We start from the raw sequence: 16,728 nt of genomic DNA, 5'->3' as shown, positions 1-16,728 counted from the left end.
GGAAATCCTCCGCCGAGCGTATATAACCAAGGACCAATATACAAGTGATTCAGCCTCACTTGATGCTAGTGAACAAACGCTGGACTGAAAGTCTACTTTGCATTACAAAATAGGCCTGTTTCTTGAAACTGTAGCTTAAAATGCTTTAGAAGAGGTAGAACGCGGCTACCTGCCTGCTCACACTAAGTAATTACTATAGTGCCCGAGGGCAAGAGAAGGAAGGTTTTAGACTTAATTTAGTGTGAATCCAGTAATTCATTAGCCACATCTGGGGCAGCTAATGGGGGAGGTCAACCCTCCAGACGCATTTTCAGAATTCAGCTAAATAATTGTGGAGGCCACAACTGAATCCTAGGAACACTGGCTCAAATTGCCATCTTGCACCGACACAGCTTAACTTCAAGATTGATAACAGACATCTGAATACTGTGCTCTGAATACCACACCGGAAATATAATGAAAATATAAACACAACATGTAAAGCGTTGGTCCCATGTTTCATGAGGTGAAATTTTAAAAAATCCCAGAAATGTTCCATTACACACAAAAAGTGAGCATTTCTCCAAGATAATCCATCCACCTGACAGGTGTGGCATATCAAGAAGCAGATTAACAGCATGATCATTACACAGGTGCACCTTGTGCTGGGGACAATAAAAGGCCACTCTAAAATGTAGTTTTGTCACACAACGCGACTGACGTCCCAAGTTTTGAGGGAGCGTGCAATTGCCACACTGACTGCAGGAATGTCCACCAGAGCTGTTGCCAGATAATTGAATGTTAATTTCTCTCCCATAAACTGCCTCCAAAGTCGTTTTATAGAATTTGGCAGTACTTCCCACCGGCCTCACAACCGCAGAACACGTGCACCTGCGCCAGCAAACGACCTCCACATAGAGCTTCACCTGCAGGATCATTTGAGACCAGACACCCGGACATCTGACGAAACTGAGGAGTATTTCTGTCTGTAATATAGCCCTTTTGTGGGGAAAAACTCATTCTGAGTGAGTGAGCCTTGCTCCCAAATGGGTGGGCCCCACCCCTGGCTGCACACTTTCCCAGTCATAGAAATCCATAGATTAGAGCCTAATTAAATTATTTCAATTGATTTCCTTAAATTAACTGTAACTCAGTAAAACCATTGAAATTGTTGATATCCATGATAATCCACAGCCCCCATGTTGCAAGGATCTGTACACAATTCCTGAAAGATGAAAATGTCCCAGTTCTTCCATGGCCTGCAGTCACCAGGCATGTCACCCATTGAGCATGTTTGGTATGCTCTGGATCAACGTGTATGACAGCGTGTTCCAGTTCCGGCAATATCCAGCAACTGCGCACAGTCATTGAGTGGGACACCATTCCACAATCAAACAACCTGATCAACTCCATGCGAAGGAGCTGTCACGCTCCATGCGGAAAATGGTAGTCAAAAGATACTGACTGGTTCGGAACCACACCCCTACTTTAAAAAAAAATGTTTAAAAAGGTTTTGACCAACAGATCCATCTTTGTGAAATCCATAGATTAGGGCCACATTAATTTATTTCAATTCACTGATTTCCTTATACGAACTCAGTAAAACCTTTGAAATAGCCACATTTATATTTTTGTTCAGTATAAAATATGAATCATTCTCATTGTACCAATACATAACATTTTGACTGTAGCAATCTAATAAGACAAAATACAAAGTCCAGTCCACTGGATTTGGTGTTTTATTTTGCAGTTCTTTACATTTTAGAAAAAGAATCCAAGAATTTTCCCTCCTGTGTGTTTTCGTCTGGCTTCTTCATGGTCCATGATGCCAGCTGAGGTGGTCAGCACGATGTATCTGAAGAAACAGACATGGTGTGTAAGACATGAGTTTATAAACACTCACAACAGGCAGACTTAAATTAATTTATGGCAAGCAGTAGGGAATTTCTATTACAAAAGTACATTTAACATTAATAGACTAAGACCATGAAACACCAGGAACAGCTGAGACAAATCCAGTTGAACCCCTTCTAAAGCAACAGTCACTTCCATTGATGCCATACAACACTTAAGAAAGCATTTCCTAACCTCATCCTTCAAAAACCTGCTAGAAACCAACATCAGTCGCTTCCATTGATGCCATACAACACTTAAGAAAGCATTTCCTAACCTCATCCTTCAAAAACCTGCTAGAAACCAATTGCAGACCATCATTACCGCGTCAAGACAACTTAAGGTACTGTTTTGGTCTCTACTCCCGAACCACTTTTCCACAGTAAAGCTAAATAGAGCCAAAGCATGTCAACCTAGGTCCTGCACGAGTCTAATGCATTTATAAACTACCCCATATCCAGGCCAGTGGGGGGAGGTTTGTGTTGGACCCTGGTTGGTGCTCATTTGATGTGACTTAGCTCACTTATATGGTTTGTACTATTGAAGATGGAACTGAATTTTGGCGACATTAGTCGAGTTTAGTCCTCCATTTATGTTGTATTATGATCATAAACATTCAATGCTTTTCCAATCAAGCAATGTTAGCAATGCATGTGGCTGTACAGAGTGAAGCTCTGAAGCTCAAGTTCCTAAAATTAATGTTAAGGATTCACAAATAATCTTGATTCGAATCCCAACTAATACAATAGCAAAGTGAATCATTTGTTTCAGCAAAAATAATTTAAATGAAACAAATTGTTAAGTGAATCAACTTTGCATGGCCTTATTCGCAAGTGTCAGGGGATATTTTTGAACATGGTAAAAACATGAATACACGTTTTCCTTTGCTAAACCGTTAGAGGGTACAAGATGTTTGGATTTGGCTACCTAGTCTCTTCTCAATCATATTTTATAGACTAGGCCTACCTGCTTCAGCAATGTCTCTCTCCTTGAGCAACAGCCCACACTTCTCGCACATGCAGGCGATGCTCGCAAACACACTTAAGTGTAATTCTGATCCTGTCTGATGTAGACTTTTTGTGAATTGATAAAATATTTACACCATTCCTAAACAAATTACATTACCAGAAATAAAACTCAAACTTGCCCTAAACTTTTAGGATCTTGGAAAACACCATTTTAAAATTCCATGACCTTCCCAGGATTTTCATGACCATACGAACCCTGATCATGTCATCAAAATTCAGTTCCATCTTCAATAGTGCAAACCATATAAGTGCGCTAAGTCACATCAAATGAGCACCAACCAGGGTCCAACACAAACCTTTTCCCCCTCACTGGCCTGGATATGGGGTAGTTTATAAATGCAGGACCTAGATTGACATGCTCTGGCTCCATTTAGCTAGTAATAGGCTCCATTTGGTTATGATGGCATATAATAAAAAGCTGTGTAACAATGTAGCAATGCAAGACATTATATTCTTTAAAATTTTATTAATTATATAAAATGTTGTTTCTAAAGTACATCAATTTAAGAAATAGGACGTTGCCCCTTTAAGACAAGGACTTTCAAAAGAGACATGGCTACAGCAGGCCAGCCAAGACGAATGTGTCTTTTTGTAGCTTTCTTTTTGCAGACTATCAATAGTCGACAGTAGCCAACCTATTGCAATTTTTGCAGCATTGAAGGTTTACTTTTGTAAATTGCTTACCCTAAAACAAATAAGTGCAGTGAGTAGCTTGATAAATACGTATTTTTACTCTTAACAGTTTGTGTGCCATGTCCCGTCTGTAGCCTTCAAAGGTTTTCTATGTCAGACTGACACAGGTAAACGCCACAGATGGAACGCCAAAATATGCCGACTATAGATGGGTTAGCTGATAACGGCAAGAAAACGATGCACATGCTTTAAATGGGGCAGAAGTCCAAGCATAGTTGTCATTCTTGCTATCTGGCCATCCACAACTGCCCTGTTTCAGCTAGTTCATCTCGTTCTTGATGCCATGTCTTGTTTTGAGGTGTTTTGACTGATTTCACATCATTGCTAATGGCTAAAGTTCGCTAGCTAGCTAGCCAACCACTGTAACAATGTATTTGAGAGACAAGTGCTTATTGTGCAAATTTGGGTTTTCAATAAACATTGGAGACTAAATACAGTCCACATATCAACAACCTAAGCCCGTCGGTTTTTCCCCCTAGTTGCGGACGAGTCATTGGATTCATCAATCGACATCACACAGATCAATAAATCTGTGACCGTGCCCTCACCACATCCACCATTGGACTTAAGTAAAGCTGAGAGCAATTTCATGCACACAGTGATACTGTAAGAACATTCAATCATATTCACCCCCTATTTGCAGCTCAAATCCTGTTCAAGAGGCTGCAGCAATCATATTCCCATGGATACATTCCGTAGAAAGTGGAAGCACACAGAGGACACTCAGTCCCAGGGACCCAAGTTGCCCATCCCCGACTTATGATAAAGGTTTTAGTTCCCCTTGCCCAGGCTGCCCTCATCTTTTCAAAGTGCATTTCAAGGACTGTTCCAATCTCCAACCCAGCCAGCTCCCAGCATCTATAAATACTAGACTAATGCTGCTTGCTCTTAATGCTATCGGAAGCTGAACATTCAGGCACGGAAATAAAAGGTGATTAGTTTACTTGCTTTGACATCCAAATAAACGTTCAGAGATTTAAAGTCTGTGAAACCCGGTGCACAATTTTATACACCCCAAAGGTGCACATTAACACGACATCAAGAGATGCATTCATACGTGAAACACCGTAGCAAACAAAGTCGCCACTGATGAATACCTCCCTGTTCACAAAGTTCCACTGCACAACCGTGATACGGCCACTCCGACATTCATGCCACCATTAGGGTGCTGCTGACTGATTCTCACCCGAACTGTCTTGAGGGCAGGAGGTTGTTCTGCCATTTCTCCAGATCCTTCAACTGGAGGTCAAAACGAGGGCTGATCACACCACACTGAAATGAGCAAAAGAAAGATTAGAAGTGCCAGGTGCAAATATACAATTACGCAGGTAGGCTGATAATGCCACAATGCAGAATATGAGCAGGGGAAAAAAACATGTCAGAGAAGATGAGCAAAACAGAGGGGTCAGAAAGTCTATCAATCTACCCCAATACAAAAGATAAGTAAAATTAAGTAGAATGGCACTCATATTGAACTTTTTTTTATTTTATACCTTGTTCAGCCTGCCAGTGAGATTGACGACTATTTTCCCAGCTCTGTGGTCGTCGATGATCTCAAACTCACCAATGTAACCTGGGATAACAAGGGAGGCAGGGAATCAAAACCAAGTACAGACACACAGCATTGTTGATAGGACGTTACAGGGCTTGAACTCAGATCCCTCAACCAGGGGTAAGCAATTCCTCTCCTGGAGGGAAGCGGGTTATGCATGCTCATGGTCCTACCTGTAACTGACACCTGCACATCTTGACTGGACCCATACCACTTACAAATCAAATGATACATTTCAGTAACTCACCGTGCTTCATCATGACGGTCAGGAAACGTACAATGACCTTCGAACACGGCCGGATCAGAACCTGGCGTTTCCCACGTTTCTCAGCATTGTTGATGCTTTTGAGCGCATCCGCAAGAACGTTCATGCGCACCATGATGCCTGTCGATCAGAGATACATAAAAAGTTCAATTAGTTTAGGAGTTGAAAGGCAGCCAACTACTGCTCAGCTAACTAGTTAATAGTAAACAGTCTAATAGTGGTTTGTTCTCCTCATAACATGCTGTGAAACTGGCAAGCTAACGTTAGCTGTCTAGCTAGCTATTGCCTTGACAAATAAGTCAGCCAACAAACTGACTAAGCTAGCTCAAATGTAGGTAGATGGATATTGAGTATGCAATAGGCTTTACCTAACGTTAGAGAAGATATTGACTAGCAAAGTATTGCCCAACTAGCCGGTTAGCTTACGTTACGTGGTTACTTTGGTGAAGAAAACAGAAGGCTACATACTAAGGTAGCAACCTCGACAGACATTATGCTAGCTATCCAAATTACCTGGTTAGAGCGAACCGTCTACATTTCACTGGTCAAGACATAACATTCGAATGGCTAGCGCCAACACCAACAATTTAAAAATTGGGACAAACGTTAGCTCCTTAGATAAGAAATTAGAAGAGGTTTGCACGACCATACAGACACGTTTAACAACCACCATCGACTGTCTACCACGCATGGAAGGACTACGAGTACGGGCCAAACTAGCTAGAAGAGTTGGTTGGTCGACCAAACTGTACTATTCAACATTTATACCATATCTTGACAATAAAGCAAATTTGTCGATTATTTAAAAACACAACGTAATTAGCAGTATTAATTGTCGGGTTTTATTCATATGCTCTAGCTACCGATACAACACACCAGTAAAACGGACAGTGATGGGGACTTTACGAATCACAAGGCAAAACACCAACATCTCACAACATATCGACACAATAACCATTTCATGACATTAGTACATTATTAAACGTTTATATAATTTCATAAATTGTGTTTTAAACGGCTGGATGGGTTAGATTTGGGAAAGATTGACAATGAGATTTTAGAGGGGGCCCTTACCGGTTCTGCAATATGGCGGAAAGAGGAAGTAGGAAGACCTAGCGATGCATTATGGGCAAAAACTAAGATTTTTTACGACGAGTTCACGCGATCACCAGCTGAAAACCACTGGGTTTATGAAAACTTGATACAAAATAAGGTTGATAATTAAATATATATATTATATTTATTCAGACAGTGATTTAGATGCAAATGCATCCTTATTTTACAGTCTCATTACCTTATTTACCGTTTAGTCTAAATGCAAACAAACTTCCAAGTTGATAAAACAGAAGCATTCAATTCATATTGCTGATTATATTTGTGCAAGAAATAGAGATTTCTAAATTAAAGACAAATCTACCAATATATTTTGAATGTGTCGGTAAGCAAATGTAAACGTCCAAAACATATTACAGTCTTTCTGAAACATCTCTGATGTCTCTCTTTTCATATTTACAGTAGTAGTTGGGAAGTCTGTAATCCCTTTTCAAACTATAGTATCTTAAGTGGGGCTTTGTTTTAAATCTAAAAGATCGCCATCTAGTGGTTGGAGTGTGGGAAATAAATACAGTATGATGTTTTACCAGTAGACCTACAGAGTAGATTATGCTTTATTGAAACCTGATGGAGATTTTTCTTTAAATCTCAGAGCTTCTGAATTTGAGGATGAATTTAAAATAATGATTTAATAACAGGAGGTTCCATCAAAGAAAAAGTAACAAAGCTCACTCTGAACAGGGTTTCAAGGATAATCCAACCTTTTATTTATTGTTCTGTATTCAATTCAACATACATCCACTATATAATGCCTGTCAAGTTATAGTTCTGTTTACAAGGTAAATATTTCAAGCAAAATAGGGTTCATTACTACATACAATTTAAAACAGTAGCAAATCAAACAATTCTGATTATAATTACCATACACTAGATTAGATATAATCACATTGAATTCATCTTTAATGATGTCAATTATGTAGATATTACAGTACATGACACACTAGCTGAGTAGTATCGACTACAGTGTTTTTGAAGAGGAAACATCACTTAAAAGGGTCCATGGGAAGATACATTAGGTTCAAACACACTTCACGGTAAACTCAAAGAAAGAAGAGATGGTCACAACCTTCTCTTGATAATATAAAATAATAGAAAGTATGACAATTACTCTTCATTTGGGCCACTTTTGCAAGATCAAACATCCCTTACTTCACATGCATATCAAATATATATTTATATATATCTCTAAAAAGTCAACATTGTAATTGCAGCAGCAGTAGAAATGTGGGAAATATAAACTGTAGGCTGTGTGTGTGTGTGTGCGCGCGCGTGTAGAACACATTCAATAAAAGTTAGAGAATGGTCTCGGCACTGCAAGTGTCCTTGCAAGACAGTCCTTCATTCTCTGGCAGTGTTTGAGCTTGGACATGGATCTAAAACAGCAGACTCTTATAATATATCCTTCCAGTCAACCATCTACATTACAATGTACATTTCCTCTGAATACTGTACCAGTCCTATGTTGGCAAGATGATAAAATGTGCCAATAGCTTATTCAAAAATCCTCAAAAGCAGTACGTTTCACTTCACAAAATGTTGTTGAAGTTTTTTATAGTACATGTAGTTGGGTGAAAGTGTGTTGCAGGTTTGGTGTCTGACTGGTTAGCTACAGGTACCTGGCACTCCTCGTTCTCCCTGGAATCAAATGTGAGACACAACCCAGGGGTAAACTGGAATCACTCCCCTCCCCTCTTTAAACTGTCCAGGAGAGGGATCCTGGAGGCAAACTGTAACGTTACAGACAGACATAGTGTAAGCCCAGTGACATACCCACCGGTCAAGACGGCATGGTAACAGTGGAGCACAACGGAATGGCTGAGCGGCACAACAGAAGTAACCAGATTCTGTACCTTTCATGGTTACGCCATAACTCATAAAAAATGTCCCTTTACTAAGCCAGAGAGTGGGCTTCTATACTCCTTGTCTTAGCCACCGTTACTGATCATGCTAGTTATAGAGCTACTGTCCCTCCTGAGGTCCAGGCCTAGTTTCTGGAGGTCCAGGCCCATGCCCACTAACATCTGGAGCAGGGTGAGCTCCTGCTGTGTGGCCTGGTCCACCAAGGCTGGGCAGGTAGGGTTGCACTGGGGCCAGTGGCAGGTGTCGATCAGGTGGAAGGGACAGCCCTTCAGGGGGGTCTTGCTGTTACGGTTGGCTTCTTGGAAACTCTTATCCCAGCACTGCAGAGCCCGGGGCAGGGAGGTGCCTTTGACTTGAAACGTCATCCAGTTACTAATGTAAAGAACGAGAGGGGGGGGGAAGAGAGAGAGAGAGAGAGAGAGAGAGAGAGAGAGAGAGAGAGAGAGAGAGAGAGAGGAGAGGGAGTGAATGGGTGCCAGAGAACAGGGAGATGATTGAAGTAGGTAGCAGTGAAAAGAGAGAGAGCGTGTTGGGCCACTTGAGCCCTGTATCTTCTCACAAGCAGTATGCCTTGGCAGGCTGCGTCTCAATTGGTTCCCCAGCTGTGCCCTCCTTGTGTCCAGCCTCCAACACCACCACCATAACTACCATCAACATAGCCCTAAATTAGATTACAAAACTGTGAAAATGTGATCCGCCTACCTCACACTAGTAAGATTAGGCAACCAGCTCCTCCCCTACAACCCTGAGCTAATCACTCCTCCCATCACCTTCTGCCCTGTCACTGACCCTATGTCCAGCTGGAGAGGTGTGTGTGTGTGTTAAGTGTGCGTGATTTTGTAAGTGTGTGTGTGTTCCCTTTTAAGTGTGTATGTGTTTGCTTGCTTAAAGGGCTGAGTTTGTTTGTGCACGTTTGTGTGTATGGGTGGGTGCGTGTGTGCGTGTGTGTGTGTGTATGTGTAAAGCGTGCTGGAGGGTTAGTGAAAGTGTGAAATGTCATTCAGTGACTCGCAGAATGCGGTTTGATGAACGAGCTACACAAAAAGAGTAGCATGAGCTTACTGGGTAGAGATGGGTCAGGGTAGGGGCGAGGGGTAGAGGGGACAGTGGATGTGCTTTTCAGGGCCCCCAGGGAGTCAGATGTCCTACCTTTTAGTGATCAATGTGTGGGACAGGCAGGAGGGTGCGAACACAGCCCTGCAACACACACCACAGCATAACGTCAGCACTGAGCTGCGTGACACATTTCATAGTGTTGGGGACATGTGGAGAATATTGCTGTTGATTCATTTTTGCTAATTTCCCATTTCAGCTGATCAATAGTATACACTGACAGGAGAAAACATTAGGAACACCTGCTCTTTCCATGACAGACTGACCAGGTGAATCCAGGTGAAAGCTATGATCCCTTATTGATGTCACTTCAGTCAGTGTAGATGAAGGGAAGGAGACAGGTTAATTACTTTTTTTTAAGCCTTGAGAAAATGTAAACATGGTTTGTGTAAGTGTGCCATTGAGGGTGAATGGGCAAGACAAAATATTTAAGTGACTTTGAACAGGGTATGGTAGAAGGTGACAAAAACACACCGGTTTGAGTATGTCAAGAACTGCAACACTGCTGGGTTTGCCTGTATCAAGAATGGTCCACCACCCAATGGACATCCAGCCAGCTAGACAGAACTGTGGGAAGCATTGGACTCAACATGGTCCAGCATCCCTGTGGAACACTTTCGACACCTTGTAGAGTTCATGCCCTGACGAATTGAGGCTGTTCTGAGGGGAAGAGGTGATGGGGTGCAACTCAATATTAGGGAGGTGCTCTTACTTGTTTTGATCACGAAACTTAGGTTTTGTGAATTCTTGGCCTATATACCATGGATCAATCTCAAGCTCAGCTGTCTACCACATTCCACGGTCACGTCCGTCGCTGCAGCTACACACTTACGTGACATCTTTGAGTGAGTTCTTGATATCCTTTCCCAGGTTCTGCATGTAGGTCCACTGCTGTTCTGACAGGGTCTGACCCCCCAGGTAGATATTCTCCACTCGCAACTGCTCCTCATCAAACAGCCACTGCACCACAAACAGAGGGGCTGTGATACACACACACACACACACACACACACACACACACACACACACACACACACACACACACACACACACACACACACACACACACACACACACACACACACACACACACACACAGTATGAGAACAGAGTTGGGGTGTTGCTTGTACCTATAAGTGTTTTATTGGGTAACATGAGGGTCGTAACATTTATTGGTATCTTGATGGGTAACACGATGGACATAAAGTTTACTAGCGTTCTGATTCATGACCCTTCAGCTTTCATAGATGAAAGACACATTCTTACAAGATGATGGTAGGTAGTAAAGACACTCACAGGTCAGGGAGGAGTAGAGTTTGTGGCTGAAGAAGCACTGCCACTCCTCTCCTTTCTTGTACTGCTGCCGACACTTGTCTGGGACCACCCCGTTCCACAACCTAAGAAAACAGCCATTGGAGAAAAATGGCTTCCAGTGCGCATTGAACATAGACGGGGCAACTGTTATATGCTAAAATTATTGGTGAACTTCAAACCAATGGAAATAAAGCTACACGTGTGATGAGATGCAATGCTTTGTTCAGGGCATCTGTCATTATAAGGTCATAGAGACATGGATAAGCTGAAGGGAGAGAGACAGATGTGCTTTACTTGAGTCCTCTCTTGATGGCGTCTACAGGTGAGCAGGAGACACTGTCTGGGCAGTCAGGAACCCTCTGCTGTTTACTCTCCAGAAACCAGCCCGAATCCACCAGGCCTCGAACCTGGGCCTCTACCCCCAGCTGCTCCAGCTGACTGGACACTCTCTCAATGTTCAGTAGCACTCCCGTCCCTCCAGCACTGCAGGGGAGCAAAGAAACTGGGTAAAAATTGGCACACTGCCAATTGGAGCCAAAATGGCCGACAGCTAGCCACAATAATGCTATGCTGTCACAGTCAGACTTAACTGTGTGTCCTTGTTTTAGTCCTCAGGGTGTCTCACCAAACATGTTGCTAACCTGGGAAGAATCTCCAGAACTGTGTCCTCCTTTATGGAAGAGGCCCCTAATAGACATGATGTCATTGTCCCACACTCTACGGCCAATACAGGACAGCAGGGCTCGTAAACATCTTTATGGTAGACAACAGTAACAGGACGTCCTAAAATAGACTCACTCTGTCAATGTGTGTGAGTGTGTGGAGCTGGGTAGCGGAGACAGATGGTGCCAGACAACGGGCAAGATTGGGAACAGACCCAAAGCAGAGGAGAGGAACTCACCTTGTGCCAGCCAGCATGACAACCTTGGCCTGTTTGATGCCTTTAGGGACTAGGTCTTTGATGACCTCACGGATGATCAGGGAACCCATGAAGGTATACTCAACTGGAGGGAAACATAGATAAGCAATCAATTGAACAAACCACCGTATTGAAATGGCTTTGGTGTTGAGGAAAATAATGAGGATCTGCTGGTGGTGAGAGGACCTACTGGCATCTTTCTCCTTCTCTTTTCCCGGGCCTCTCTTCTCCTTGGTGGCTGTGGGCCCTGTGCCACTCCACACGTCGCTGGAGCAGTACGGGATGAATCTGCAGAAGAGGAGATACACAGCTGGGTCAGAGCCACACGCACGCACGCACGCACGCACGCACGCACGCACGCACGCACGCACGCACACACACACACACACACACACACACACACACACACACACACACACACACACACACACACACACACACACACACACACGTCATGTTTGATATTCATCATCTCAGCCTGCAGTTGGCTTCTTCAATCACACAGATCCTGAGAACTTTAGTTAGCAGTACAGTATGAGCAGTACAGTATGTAGGACAACATGTACCGGTAACATACAACAACCAGCGTGTTAACAAGCATACTTACACAATATTACTGTTATACCAATGAGGGTTTTCTTCCGCCTGGGCTGACAATATTCCACTTCCTGTAAAGCAACCAATAGAAAGTCAAGCAGAGACAGTGGTGACCTCTCATTGGACATACAGTAGGACACAACTCTGATGTCATATGACAATCAACAACCCATGACACAATGTATATTGGGAATGGGACCAAACATGGACGCCCATGTAAAACATGTCTGATGAATGACGAGGACGCATTCTAAAACAGTACCTACCTTTGCGCGTTTGGGGCCAGTCGGATGAGGTCATGAGTCGTGGGATATTTTTATATCTGGTATCGCAGGAGTCTTTGTTGTAGCAGCACCAACCGCCTAAAAATAAGACACTAATATTAGCTTCTCACATCCGGTTTCAGAAGCTCAGAAAGGGAGACCCCCTTGTTAGCCCATTTCAGAGGCCTGAGAGGAATGGGGGTTGGGAGGAATGGGAGAGGGAGGGTAACTGAGGCATCCACCTGCAGCTCCATCGGCTAGCCTCTGGCCAGGCTCCCGAACTGAGGGAGTGTCTGTGGGGTCTGATGCACATGTATGGCAATAGACTGTTGAATAGAACCGGCAGGGATATAAATTGGTGGCTATTATGTGACTGCTTCCTAAAATCCCACCTGGGGTCCATTAATGGTTGAGTTATAATCTTAACCATACCTATGCTTATATGCATATTTAACATGTAAATCAAATGTAAGTCAAGCCTTTTGTAGCCGTACCACCTGCTGAGAAAATAAATAAATGAACAAACTGTGGCATTTGTGAAAATAATCGGATCCTTGCAGTATAAAAGAGTGGATATCTTGGTACTTGTTGACCTGTATCCAACAGCAAAGTACCTCTGATGTAGGATATGTACGCTGTGACATTTCAACCTGTTGAAATGTTTGTTCTTAGAGGATGTGACACATCCGGTTCTAGGTCTCAGAATACACGTGTGATGTCACAACGCAATCCTCATAAATATCCCATAGCGACGGAGGGGCGAATGCCAGAGGAGGCGTCCAATCAGAGTGACAGACAGTCGCCGAAAAAGACGAAAAAGGGAAAGGAGACTACCACCGGTCCAGATGCCGATGAGGGCGTCGCGCAAACATGCCACGCGCTGACCTCTCAAGATCAAATTAACCAGATGAGTTTAAAATACACACCTTCCAGAAATATCAGCCATCTCTTACTCCCTTTGAACTCCTTTAGGTAAAACCTGTGGACCACAAATAAACATGGATGAAGGGCTGTGAATGGTGAAACCTAGAGAACACTGCTGTAGAGTGTCATGTGTTGGCCGATCTTCCAACCATAATCACTCATCATTGTAACCCCTTATCAACACAATGATGCTAAGTACCATAAAGTACGTGACAATTCCTGAATTATTTGATTTCTTCAAAGTTCAACCACAAACTCTAATTCAAAGTCCTTTGATAGTGATTAAAACCATTTACCCCTTGCCGTCACCAACTTAGATAGCTGATAGCTGAGGACTAGATTACTACTTTATCTAATATCAAAACACATTACAGTGTAATACCAGCTGTAATAGCACTGACAAATACAAAGACACGAACAACTGGTTAGTTATTTCAGTGTTTTCACGGGACTATATGATTCCTAATCACATCCATTTTTGCTGAAATTGATAGAGTGATTGTACTCAGGACATAAGACAAAATCTCTAGAGCTTTTTTATTATCTAAACAGTCATCATTTGCCTCCATTAAATAGTTTTCCAGAGCATCTTACCCTGCTGCTGTTCCATCGTTGCATGTGGCCTGAGTATTCTTGAGGACATGCAGCTTCATGTCATCTGAAGCCTTGTTGTTCTGTGAAGCTGACTGCTGGGCTGCCGCCCGACCTCCAGAGTTACCCTCCCTGCCCGACTCCACTGGCCCAGAATGGGGCTCATCTTCTGGGGCCGACTGGGCTGCCTCAGACCCTTGGTTCTGGTTCCCCTGGTTCTTCTTAGATGACTTGCCACTAGGTTTGGCATTGCGGTTGTTCTGGCAACAAATCCCTCCTATCAGCAGCAGGAAAACCACATGGCCCGGGATCTTCATAGTCAATCCAGCCTAAGAGTTTAGCACAAAACATGCTGCATGAAACACTCAACTTATAGACACTGAAACACACCATCCTTACTCAATGGTATAGGCGAGAGACGCAGTTTGGTTTAGAGTAATTGGGCACCAGCATTGCAAAACGAATGAAGGTTAATGATATGTTAGGCAAATTGACTTAACATACCAAACATCCTTCTCAAAAGTTAAAAGAGATTAAAGAAATGATCAATAACAATCAGGATCCATTAAATTCCACAGAAAATCAACATACCCCTTTCAGTATCCAGTCCTGAAGAAGGTCACGTGTGAGGAAGGATCTTGGGTAAAACAGAGCAGCGATGCTACTGAGGAGACAGGTGAGGAGAGACTGTAGGTGAATGGATGCTGGCGTTGAGGACGGCTTGGCCAGTTTTTTGGTGAAGGCTCGGGGTTGGCGGTGCACTTTATAGTGCCACCATATGGATCCTATTTCCCAGCATTCCCTTTGAGCTGCCGCCAGGTTCTGACTGTGCGATGTGACGACACGCTAAGGGTGTTGGATGGTTAGTGGCGAGGAGAAAAGATAACACACGCTCTGCTGAACATATTTCAAGCGCCCCCACCCACTCCCGCCTCGCACCCACACATCCACCCACTTGACCCAGTCCCACAACAAGAAAAAACTATACCTCCCTCATCCCCTCCTCTCCCCTCCTCTCAACCACCCCTCTCCCCTCTGTTCGCCTGTGCTTTGATTTAAACACCTACATGGCTGGCATATCTGCAGCATAATCCTTTCGTGTGCCGTGTACCCCGGAGGTCAGTAGAGCACAAAGCTCAGACACACTCCGACAAGAGCGCATAAGCCCCTGTATGTTGACCTCACGTTGAAAGATCCAGAGGACACACACAAAGGTACAGAGTGGTTGATACATTGGGTGGAAAAAGCACGTGGTGGCTGTCTTGTTGAGCGATGGGTTTCCAGCTTAATGATATCAGATAGAAGCTCTAAATGAATGTTTATCAAGCTGAACTTTACCCCTTGTGCCACAAATGTTCAATTTGCCAACTGAAGGAGATGTGTTGGTAAACAAATGACCTCAATAACAGTTATGTGAAGTATCTGTGTTTAAAACTGCAAAATCAATCCACTACAGTAAAACGTTTAGACATAACAATAAGAAAATGATGTGTTGAATGAAGGCTATTAATGTTAATATATAAAATGATTAGAAATATATTGATTAAAAGTTTACAATATGTGCAATTGAATTTGCTATGTATATATTTGACTTTTAGTCAAATCCATCGTCATTTTATGACAGAGAATTAAAATGCAACGCCTCGAGCTAAAGCCCTCCAAGAAGCATTGCGTGCAAAACACCGCCATCAAAACCTTTTCTAATCGTGAAGGGTTGTTCATCTTCAAACATTGTCTGGCTTGAAACACTCTAAATGCTTGAAATATAACTGTCTAGAGTATAAATCATCGTTGCTGTTATTACTGCACCTGCTGGGGTAGCCTATATTGTGTGAGACTTGAATAGGACAAGTGACAGTTAAAACCGTTAGGAAATGACTCATACGAATGGTAAAGACCCCCCCAGTAACCTATAGTACAACAAATATAAGGATAATCATCAGGAAATTGAGAGATAAAACCATTGAGGGTTGTGGATTATTTTACAGTCCATATTTTATCGGGCTCTGTATTTACATATAGATAACATAAGGTAAAGTTATAACATTATTGTTTATTTAATAATAATAATTTGTTTCTTTGGGATTCGTTAAAGCAAGAAACGTTATGTATAATTTGGTAGTTACCGAATCTGTTTACAGAAGCACCAAAAAAGTACCCACTGTGACCGCAATATCTTCCTATATAATTTCCAGGCAAATGTTTGTTGAAAAAATAAAGTATTACCAGTAAAATCCCAAAATCCCATTTACACCCTATGCAATATATTCTCAAGTCATATATTACAGATCTCAGCATACGCACAGTACAGAAGTAAATCCAAGTTCTACACGATGTGGCGGTAGTCGACCGGCTGCGAGCTGCTTTACCTTTCGCTGTGCTCCTGCGGGGGCCAGGTTGGGCTGAGGGCTCCTGGACAGGACAGAAGGTTTGTCACTGAGGGAAGAGGCAGGGTATTTGAAACCGATCTCACGTCCCCCCTGGGATAGCTGTGGGGTGACGTACTGATCAGTACAGAAGAAGTTCACGAGCCCGGCCTCTAAAATTCTCATCAATGAAATGCACACCATCCTGACGTGTCAATCAAGTCCCTTAACGAGGCCCTGGGACTGGGAGAGACAGCA

The 16,728-nt window shown here is 42.9% G+C and overlaps 2 protein-coding genes across 2 annotated transcripts; both read right to left on the bottom strand.

Moving 5' to 3' along the window:
* Positions 1 to 1,700: 1,700 nt before the first annotated feature.
* LOC139370280 (small ribosomal subunit protein uS8) lies at positions 1,701 to 5,529 on the bottom strand. Its single transcript, XM_071109669.1, has 4 exons — positions 5,393 to 5,529; positions 5,087 to 5,166; positions 4,780 to 4,865; positions 1,701 to 1,834 (listed from the first exon to the last, which is right to left on the bottom strand). Exons 1-4 carry the CDS (start codon positions 5,523 to 5,525, stop codon positions 1,741 to 1,743), a joined length of 393 nt encoding a protein of 130 aa, XP_070965770.1. The 5' UTR covers positions 5,526 to 5,529; the 3' UTR covers positions 1,701 to 1,740.
* Positions 5,530 to 8,351: 2,822 nt separating this feature from the next.
* On the bottom strand, positions 8,352 to 14,724 carry LOC139369580 (carboxylesterase notum2-like). The gene is made up of 12 exons (XM_071108829.1): positions 14,696 to 14,724; positions 14,108 to 14,433; positions 13,516 to 13,568; positions 12,593 to 12,688; positions 12,337 to 12,397; positions 11,924 to 12,017; positions 11,712 to 11,809; positions 11,105 to 11,293; positions 10,793 to 10,893; positions 10,329 to 10,476; positions 9,533 to 9,580; positions 8,352 to 8,755 (listed from the first exon to the last, which is right to left on the bottom strand). Exons 2-12 carry the CDS (start codon positions 14,419 to 14,421, stop codon positions 8,449 to 8,451), a joined length of 1,509 nt encoding a protein of 502 aa, XP_070964930.1. The 5' UTR covers positions 14,422 to 14,433; positions 14,696 to 14,724; the 3' UTR covers positions 8,352 to 8,448.
* Between the last annotated feature and the right edge of the window lie 2,004 nt (positions 14,725 to 16,728).

The sequence above is a fragment of the Oncorhynchus clarkii genome, chromosome 17, assembly GCF_045791955.1.
Source record: "Oncorhynchus clarkii lewisi isolate Uvic-CL-2024 chromosome 17, UVic_Ocla_1.0, whole genome shotgun sequence".
Classification (NCBI taxonomy): domain Eukaryota; kingdom Metazoa; phylum Chordata; class Actinopteri; order Salmoniformes; family Salmonidae; genus Oncorhynchus; species Oncorhynchus clarkii.
Note: the sequence above shows the minus strand (reverse complement) of the source record. Positions and strands in the feature narration are given on the sequence as shown.

Coding starts and splice junctions, on each gene's coding strand:
- LOC139369580 (XM_071108829.1), bottom strand. CDS start 14,421: ATGAAGATCCCGGGCCATGTGGTTTTCCTGCTGCTGATAGGAGGGATT. Junction 13,569..14,107: donor AACGATGGAACAGCAGCAGG/GTAAGATGCTCT, acceptor TGTGGTCCACAG/GTTTTACCTAAAGGAGTTCA. Junction 9,581..10,328: donor AACTCACTCAAAGATGTCAC/GTAAGTGTGTAG, acceptor TGTGTGTTGCAG/GGCTGTGTTCGCACCCTCCT.
- LOC139370280 (XM_071109669.1), bottom strand. CDS start 5,525: ATGGTGCGCATGAACGTTCTTGCGGATGCGCTCAAAAGCATCAACAAT. Junction 5,167..5,392: donor GACCGTCATGATGAAGCACG/GTGAGTTACTGA, acceptor TTGTTATCCCAG/GTTACATTGGTGAGTTTGAG. Junction 1,835..4,779: donor CTGCCCTCAAGACAGTTCGG/GTGAGAATCAGT, acceptor CTGTTTCTTCAG/ATACATCGTGCTGACCACCT.